General features: G+C 41.8%; 1 protein-coding gene across 2 annotated transcripts; it reads left to right on the top strand.

Annotated features, from left to right (window-relative positions):
- Positions 1 to 529: 529 nt before the first annotated feature.
- On the top strand, positions 530 to 8993 carry LOC141939316 (toll-like receptor 7). 2 transcript variants are annotated; one of them, XM_074858796.1, is made up of 2 exons: positions 530 to 691; positions 4833 to 8993. In XM_074858796.1, the coding sequence occupies exons 1-2, from the start codon at positions 689 to 691 to the stop codon at positions 7971 to 7973; spliced, it is 3144 nt and encodes a 1047-aa protein (XP_074714897.1). In that variant the 5' UTR covers positions 530 to 688; the 3' UTR covers positions 7974 to 8993. The 2 variants fall into 2 exon arrangements, with proteins under 2 accessions (XP_074714897.1, XP_074714898.1); XM_074858797.1 differs by lacking the exon at positions 530 to 691 and adding an exon at positions 2718 to 2869.
- Positions 8994 to 9861: the final 868 nt, after the last annotated feature.

Below are 9861 nucleotides of genomic sequence, written 5' to 3'. Positions count from 1 at the left end.
TCTCTGTGCAGCTTACACTAACAAAGGGAGAAAAAAAAAGGAACTTGAGCTTCTGCAAATCTTAGTTGTCTGAAGTGAATTTTACCCTTATGTAATGCATTTGTCTCCTAGCTGATTCATCTAATACTTTTCACCAAGTATTTTGCAGTTTCCCTCCCTCAGGGTTCCCTGTAGCTTGGATGTTTATCTTCTTGGAGTAGGTATTATTATAGTTCTTTATGGAATGACACTGTAGCTAGGTAAAATACATACTTTGAAATGAAAAATATGTAATAAAGAAGAGAGCAAACTGCAACATATGAGACTAAAAGGAAAAAAAAAGTCAAAACAGCACATGTATGTATGAGTAACGAGAATTTTTTTAAAGGGCAAAATGTAAGAGTACTCGGTTGTTTTTATGGGAGGTGGAGGAGTAAATGAAGTACTGTTGTTCTAATTTTAAATACAAACATTTGAGGAAGTAGGTTGCAACAGTTGTTCACATTTCATTATTTCTCATGTCACCATCCAGCTGAAGAGTAGTGAAAGACTAGTGATTACTGCTGCTGTCTCGAGTGAGTTATGTCACGTTATACTCTCCTCCACACCTGAGCTGAACCCATGGGGACCTCTTTTATGCTGTTTTCTTCTGCTCTGATTTACCGTCTCCTCCAGTGACAAATTTGCCAGACCTGGGAGCACACAGAAAATGGTAGGTTGAACTTCCATTTTAAATTTGCTTTTAGACCTCTTTGACTCGAACTCTTGTGGAAGACTTTCAAGAACATCATCTCCTTTTCTGCTTTCTAAATATTCTAATTTATTGTCGTGGTTAGAAGCTGCAATACATAATGACAGGAAAGTAAAGCATTTGTTTGTGATAATACTAACTGGCTAGCATTTAATTATGCTACTGTGCTACAGAATGAGTATAATGATGTCTATTCTAATTGCTATAACCTCTGAGGTGTTCTTTTTTCTCTAGCCTTTCCCCCTGTCAACTCTTGAAATACGTATGGAACCCCTACATAAGAAAATCTTTCAGAAACACCTAGCTTTATTGTTGCTGATTATTTGAAGAATACTCTAAACCTGATCTAGTAGATCAGGCAGGAGTGCCTGCCCATGGCAGGGAGGTTGGAACTAGATGATCTTTAAGGTCCCTTCCAACACAAACCATTCTATGATTCTATGATTCATTATGGATTTGTGCACATGGTAGTTAAAATCAGCAGATTAGTATTTTTTGAACATCTTATAAAGCCTAGTGAGGACCACAAAGCACAGTTCACATGCATACTCTAGCTGTATTTTTAAGCTAGCTTCTCATGTCAAAGACATTGCAGAAGTCAGCATTGCTTGTTTCTTCTAATTAAAACTATCTTATTTGTTCTGGTACTAGAACAGACACAAGGTGTTACACAGGCAAATACACACAGCACCAGAATGTAACAGTTTACAATTATAAGAGCTACTGCATTAAAAGAGTATCAGGAAACAGAAGGTTATACAAAGAAATGAAGCACAAAGATGGTAGGAGATAGGCTGGCTCTGCAACAGCACTTAAGGTCCTAAAAACGCTGCAATATGTAAGAGTTCAAAATCTGAGCATTGTGAATGTCTCAAAAGACATTTAATGACTTCTTAAGAATCCTACAAACACATTCATTAAGACTTTTAAGGCCCAGAATCATTGCACCAAATTTTAGGTACGTAAACCTGCAGTGTTAGTCTCTGTTCAGTGTGTAGTCAGGCAGAGCTCCCTCCATCTTCAGAGCTGAGTGGTGCCTGCAGAGGGGCCTCTCTCTCCTCTCTCCTGCTCGCTCCTGCTCTCTCTTGAATGTCCATGCAGCCCAGGTTGATGGCAATAAATTGAGGAACTTGGGTAAGTGCCAAAAATTAGGTGCCTGGCTGCAGTGGCCAAGTATGAGCTCATGTAGAACAGTTGTGGTGATCTAGACTGCAATCTCACCTTGCCCAGGTCCTGCTCTAGTGCTTGGACACAGGGGTTTAATTTGGTTTAGCAAATATTTACAGGGTGATTCCAATTTTCCTCAAAAGCAGCAAATGTGTGGTTTGACCCCTAGTTAGCAGCAGAGGTTTTCCTTCCCTCTTTTAAAGGAAGACAGGCTGCTGGAGTTTGATCAACGGCAGTTGTCAGCATTTGCCTTGGTGGCAGCAGGTACCGTGTCCGTGGCTGGCGAGGGTCGGCGCTTCACGGTCTGCTGTGACATGCATCGACGGATAAAGGTAAATGGCATCCATGTGGTGGAGCGACAGTGCAGAGAGTCTCTGAGGTTTTCCCTCTCTGCTGTGCTCCATGGGCACCTGCTTTGGCTAACAGCCCTGTACCCTGTGGTACGTTGGTCCAGGCAGGAGCTGGGGCACTATGGGCCATTCAGTTAGCAGAGGCACTCTTTGGTTATTCATTAGTCTAATAAAGTCTTTTACATGCATATATAATGTGTTATATTATATAAATATATATAATTTTATATATCTACAATTAAATAAATAAAAAGAAGAAAGGAAAATATTTACAAGAACATACCCAGATTTTTCTCTGGCAATGTCCCTTTTCATTCAAAGGAAGACCTTCATTTTTCCATGTAATTAATATCTACGATAGAGTCCCTCCCTCCCACATCACTGCCCATATTAGTGGAGAAAAAAGAGTTCTGAAAAAAAAGCTAGGATGGTAGGAGGAAAGGAAAGCATATTGTGTTCTCTGGATTAGCTCCCCACTTACTCTGATTGTTCTTATTCATCCTTTTCATCCAAGTGCTTGTCTACATCAGGAAATCAGAAAAGTTAATCGTCGTCTCAAGTTGATTGGTTAGACTGCACTGAAGACACGGGTGAACTGTCTTCCCCGGTGGTCTTTGTCTGGGTGAGTTTCCAGAGTGAATTGCCGTAAACCAAATGAAGATTATTTTGATTCTGAACAAATGACTTCACAAGAGTTGAACATAATGAAATGTGAATTCACAGGCATAGCCTGCTTAGTCCAGGTTAGCTCTCCCTGAGTCACTGTATGAATGATAGTCATGGCTACCAGCTGGAACATTTAGCTACATTGCCTTTTCTCTGAGGATCTGCTGAAAAGAAGAAAGCACTGTAGGGCCTCCTGGCAATGGGAAAGGAAATCCTGGTAGAGAGAAGATGGTGGTGTAGTACAATATTAGGCTACCCTCAGTTCAAGATCTGGAGTGGACTTTTAGAGTTTTTTCCTTCCACGCTGATGGTTTATATTCAAAAAGAGACTGAACAAATCCCCAAAGTGACCCCATTTTCCTGTTGAATCTAGACAGCAGAAGCGCGGTGCTGTGTGAGGCTTGATCTGGCTTCTCTCACATCTGCTGCCCTGCTAGTCACTACAGCACTCCTCTGGATACACAGGTGCATAGGCAGATTTAGCATAGTTATCTAAGGTAACACGGAAACACAACGCTATACAGGAGACACAGTGGTCTAAGTAAACAGAGTGTACAACAGGAAGCCCCAGTTAATCTCCAAGTCTGTGTCACCTACAAGGCATCCCTTAGGCAACACTCAACAGGGTTTTCACATGCTGCTTGAACAGGTCTTTCCCTAGTCATCTGATCTTCAGCTGCTTAACTGGCTATTCACATTTAGTCAATGTTATCCCATGCATGACTAATCCTGGTTGTTTAAGAGCATTCTGCGTGCCATGTGTCTCCAACATGGAGTTTTCCAGGGAGAAAGTATGATGTTGACTACTGTGGGTTTTATCGTCTTTAAATCTCTTGAACAGCACCAGACACGGGCGGTTAAGAAGCTGTGCAAGGCAGCAAAATGGTCACGGCCCCTGTGCCTGTGCTAGGCAAGCCAAGGCTGGCAGCCTGCTTGCCTGGCTGGCTGCCTCTGGCCAGAGGGACAGCGTTTCTTTGACCTTGACTGCTGCTGAGGGAGTAACGGGTATGTTGTGAAATATTAAAAGCTTCTTGGGCTTCCCATAATGCACACAAACCTATAAAGTAGGCAAGACCACAAAGACTTGGAAGGACAGAGAGTGTGTTTTGGAAGATTCTTTGAATGCCTGTAGGATTTTTGGCTCTGATTTTTTACTGAATATTATTCTTTTATGCAACATGTTCAATCTTAAATCTGTCTCTGATTTTCAGTTTTACCCTTTGTTTTACAGGCATTGATACAGTTACTACACACATTTTATTTCACACGCATTTATGCAGTGCCCTCTTGGCCCTCTGCCCTTACTGGGCATGCCATGGTATTAAACCATATGGCGGTATAGCCATTGACGGGCTTAGGTCAACCATACATCCATTCTAACACTTACTAGAGGAAGACTCCTTATGATAATGTGAAATTCGAATTAGGCACTCACCTGTTAGTCAGTGTGCTTTTGACAATTTGCACTAGCTTTTTAGTGACGATAGATTTTCTCTTTCATACGCTTTGAAAAATTAACTGTGCTCATTTACGCTGTTATACAACGGCGATCTGGTGGATGTTTAATACCATTTGTTGCCCCTAAAAACCAGAAAATTCACAGAGACATAGCTTTTAATCACCTGCCTTGTCATTTTTTCAGTAGATTTTTTTTTTTATGATTCGTTATTTAGAGAGTGATAATTATCTTAAGACTGCAATACTTAGTGATAAGAAAGTAAAGAAAGCATTTGAGGAATTCCCAACATCTGCCTTCCCCAAATTTATAACCCTACCTGCACATCCACTTCTAGCCAGTGTGGGAGAAAGGACCCCAGGTCAGCTGTATATTTGGTCTGACCCAGTACGTGCTTGATCTGATGTCCTATGAGATGTTCTCACTGCATTAAATTAATACCTCCCTATCGCTTTATTTTTAGGTACCTCGTGCAAAGATGTCAGATGCATTGCGGTTTGTCTTGCTCTTCCTATTTCCAATGCTGCTGTCAGGAGCTTGGTTTCTCAAAAGTCTACCCTGTGATGTTAAAGCCTCTGAAGGTTCTGTGACAGTGGACTGCACTGATCGGCGTCTCATGGAAGTCCCCAGAGGGATCCCTACAAATGCCACCAACCTTACTCTGAGTATTAACCATATCCCCCATATCTATTCAACATCCTTTGCTCATCTTGAAAACCTCATGGAAATTGATTTCAGATGCAACTGTATGCCTGTCAGAATGGGGACCAAAGATCACGTGTGTGCCATGAGACCGAAGATTGAGCATGGCAGTTTTTCTGCCCTGACAAGACTGAAGTCATTGTATTTGGATGCAAACCAGCTGCTGGAAATACCCCGGGGTCTTCCCAGTAGTTTAAGTCTGCTGAGCCTGGAAGCAAACAATATCTTTTCTATCCAAAAAGCCAATTTGTCAGAGCTAGGAAACATAGAAGTTTTGTATCTGGGACAGAACTGTTACTACCGTAATCCATGCAATGTTTCATTTGAAATTGAAAGAACAGCCTTTCTGGAGCTGAAAAAATTAACAATACTGTCCCTGAAGTCTGACAACTTAACTCATATTCCACCCAATTTGTCATCTACTTTAAAAGAATTCTATATTTACAATAACATGATTCAAGTGATTCAAGAAGATGATTTCAGTGCCCTTCACAACCTAGAAATTCTTGATCTAAGTGGCAATTGCCCACGTTGCTATAATGCCCCATATCCTTGTATTCCTTGCCCCAAGGGCACAATTGAGATACATTCAAAGGCTTTTCATTCCTTGACGAATTTAAAAATTTTGAGACTTCACAGTAACTCTCTTCAGAGCGTACCCAGCAGCTGGTTTAAAACCATCAAGAATCTCAAAGAGCTTGACCTCTCCCAAAATTTCCTCATGAAGGAGATTGGAGATGCTCAGTTTTTGAAGTTCATCCCCAGCCTGCTAGACCTTGATCTGTCCTTTAACTTTGAGGTGAAGATGTATTCTCCATCCTTGAATCTGTCTAAGACATTTTCTTCCCTCTCTAACCTGGAAACCCTGAGGCTCAGGGGATATGTCTTTAAAGAACTGAGAGAAGAAAATCTAGATCCATTGCTCAGTCTTAGAAATCTAACAGTGCTGGATCTCGGGACTAATTTTATTAAAGTTGCTGACCTGAGGGTGTTCAAGAAATTCCCAGCCCTTAAGCTCATAGACCTCTCAGTGAATAAAATTTCTCCTTCTTCAGGTGAAAGCAACTTTTGTGGATTTTGCTCTAATCCTAGCATTTCAGTAGAGCAGTATAACAGGCAAGTATCACAAGAGATGCATTATTTCAGGTATGATGAGTATGGGCGAAGCTGCAGGTCCAAAGACAAAGAAGCTGCTTCCTACCAGTCTTCAGTTAAGGAAGAGTGCCTGAAATACGGAGAAACTCTGGATTTAAGCAGAAACAACATCTTTTTTATTAACCCCTCAGACTTTTGGGAACTTAGTTCCCTCAGATGCCTCAATTTGTCAGGTAATGCAATAAGTCAAACTTTAAATGGAAGTGAATTCCAGTACTTGTCTGGATTGAAATATCTAGATTTTTCTAACAACAGGATTGACTTGTTATACTCAACTGCTTTCAAAGAGCTAACACTTTTAGAAATTCTAGACCTGAGCAATAACAAGCATTATTTTCTGGCAGAAGGTGTTACTCATGTGCTTAGTTTTATGAAAAACTTGGCCCATCTGAAGAAGCTGATGATGAATGAGAATGAGATTTCTACCTCGATTAACACAGGAATGGAAAGTCAATCTCTTCGCATTTTAGAATTCAGAGGAAATCGTTTAGATGTTTTATGGATGGATGGGAATGCTAGATACTTGTCATTCTTCAGGAATCTGTCCAGCCTGGAACAACTGGATATTTCCTTCAACTCACTCAGTTTTTTGCCTCATGGTGTTTTTGAAGCTCTGCCTCCAGAACTCAAGATCCTCAACCTAACCAATAACCGGATGAAGAGTTTCAACTGGGGAAACCTCCACTATCTGAAGAAACTAGTAATTCTGGACCTCAGCAATAACCTTCTGACTACTGTTCCTCGTGAACTGTCCAATTGCTCTTCAACGCTCCAAGAACTGATGCTCCGAAACAATCGCATTCAGCGGCTAACCAAACATTTTCTCAGAGATGCTTTTAAATTGAAATACTTGGACCTCAGCTCAAACAAGATTCAAATAATTAAGAAGTCTAGCTTCCCTGAAAATGTCATTAACAACCTGAGGATGCTGCTTTTGCATGACAATCCTTTCAAGTGCAATTGTGATGCCGTGTGGTTTGTTTCGTGGATCAATCAGACTCAAGTGACTATTCCTCTTCTGGCTACAGACGTGACCTGTGCTGGCCCAGGGGCACATAAAGGGCGGAGCGTGGTTTTCTTGGATCTGTATACCTGTGAGCTGGACACCTCGTATTTGATCCTGTATGCTCTGTCAGCTTCAACTGTCCTAGGCTTTATGGTGTTCACAGTGATGAGCCATCTCTATTTCTGGGATGTGTGGTATAGTTACCATTACTGCACTGCCAAGTGGAAGGGCTATCGGCGTTTATCTTTACCCGATGCTTGCTATGATGCTTTTATTGCCTATGACAATAAAGATCCAGCTGTGAATGAGTGGGTGCTGACAGAACTGGTGGAAAGGCTGGAAGATCAAAAAGCCAGACAGTTCAACTTATGCCTGGAAGAAAGGGACTGGCTCCCAGGACAGCCAGTCTTTGACAACCTTTCCCAGAGCATCCAGCTGAGCAAAAAGACCATATTTGTGCTGACCAACAAGTATATTAAAAGTGGCAGCTTCAGGACAACCTTTTACATGGCCCACCAGCGGCTTCTAGATGAAAAAATGGATGTCATTATCTTGATATTTCTTGAGAAGGTTTTGCGGAAGTCCCGGTATGTCCGGCTGAGGAAGAGGCTCTGTAGAAATTCTGTCCTGGAATGGCCAACTAACCCTCGATCTCAGCCCTACTTCTGGCAGTGCCTGAAAAACGCAATAGCTATGAGCAATACCCTGGCTTACAACAAGCTGCTCCAAGAAACTGTTTAGCTCTACCCTTCCCTGTAAATATTGTTATGATGCACAGTGAGCAAAAGATCCTAAAGTTCATTTGCAGAAACTGTTGAAGCGTGGAGGAGATAAATGTAACTGTGATATTACATCCCAAAATGAAATGCACAATTGGTCCCAAAGCTGATAGTTCACTTGTTTTGCTAGGACAAGATTGAATAGAAACTGTTGCCAGCACAGATGTTTAGCTGACACACACCTTGCTTGGCACTGATTGCTGCACAGCAAGAGGAGAGGCACTACTCACTGGAAGTCCCTGGCTTAGAACAGAATCACCACTTCCAGCTTTCAGTTCACTGGAAGCCTCCAGCAGCTCCTGTGCTTGGGTCAAGTGTGGGAGAGACACTTGCTCAGCTTACTCTAGCACACAGATTGTCGGGAGGGGTTTGGCCCATAACTAAAGTTGCTGCTGTTCAGATCACTGTTGGAGTAAATGTGATTTTAATAGAAAATGATAGTTTCTGTATTCTGTGTACTTATGAAAAGCAAAATAAGCGTTTGCTGACACATTTGTCTCAGAAAATAACCTAGGCAAAGCTCGTGCTTTGTAATGGCAGCCTAAACCTCTATGCATGGCACAGGCAGGCTCTTTGCTTGTTGTGCTGATCACTGTTTTGGGAGGAGCAGTGTGCTCTCACCTTGCCAGTGCTCCTGTCCACAGCACAGACTGGGCAGCTTCTCCCCACTCTCTCAAAGCCCTTTTTCTTTTCTCGCAATGATTCTTGGTGACAGCTCTGGTCAATGGGCAACCGACACTCTTAACTGCTTTGATCCTGCATATTTTTGCTGCCACCTGCATTTCCTCCCCTACCTTTTCTGCCTGATCCTTTCTTTAAATAGCCCCTTTTTGATTTAATTGTAGGCAACCAGACACACAACAACAGAAAGAGAAACAAGAAAACCAAGCTTCATCTACTATTATTACAGATAAAAAGTTTTTTTTCTTCCCAATTTGTCACAGCATTTTTTTTATTAAATACAGACGTAGGAAAAAGTGGAGACCCAGGCTGAAAAAATATGTGTTTAATGGTTATATTTTAATAATATATATTTTAATAATTTTTCTGTTGGATGGTTCTCTTTGTAAGCCTAAACAATCTGTATCTCTAAATATGATAACATGAGCTGCAATATGACTCTCTTCATAAGGTAATGCCTGAAACGGGAACCTCTGCTCTTCAATTATTCCTACACCATCTCCCTTTGCCTCCCCACACCATTTCTACCCAAAGTAGATCCTCTTTCTCATCCTAGTTGATTAGGGCGGCGGCACAAGGTCACCTAGCCTTTCTGAGTTTGAGGGAAGAAGTGTCTTCTCCTCTTCCATTGAGAAGCATCCAAAGGATGGATATCGCATGAGTAACAATGCATATATATACAAAAGTCCAAGTTTACGGTATGACAAGGGATTTATGCGTGCTGCAGTACAAGACTGCAGAGTGTCCAGGGATGCTGCACCAACACTTCTGTGAATATTCAAGAGAGACAGTGAATGGTGCTTTGGTCTGCAGTGGGAAACGAGCAATCTGCTGGTATGGCACTGGCTGCTGCTGGAGCCAGCACTCTTGGCCAGCACCTGAGTCACCGGGAGAAGAGACTACAGCTGTTTTCATGTGACAAAACCCTTCCTGATACCTGTACCCTTGCCCTGCAAAAAACATGGACAGAGGAATAAGGAGGGATCAAGGAAGATTGAAACACCAAGTTTTCTTTTTTTAGCTAAAAAAGATATTTCCTGCTGTCCTCCTCACCCCGTTTCTGTGTCCTGTGACACCCCTAAGTAATTACCATGTTTCAGGGAGGAGGTATCAGCCCAATCAGCTGAGGCAAGCCTACATCCTTCTCTCTGAATGCTTCAGGGTGTAAT

The sequence above is a fragment of the Strix uralensis genome, chromosome 2 (assembly GCF_047716275.1).
Source record: "Strix uralensis isolate ZFMK-TIS-50842 chromosome 2, bStrUra1, whole genome shotgun sequence".
Lineage (NCBI taxonomy): Eukaryota > Metazoa > Chordata > Aves > Strigiformes > Strigidae > Strix > Strix uralensis.
The sequence above is the reverse complement of the archived record's forward strand: the minus strand, read 5'-3'. Positions and strand labels throughout refer to the sequence as shown.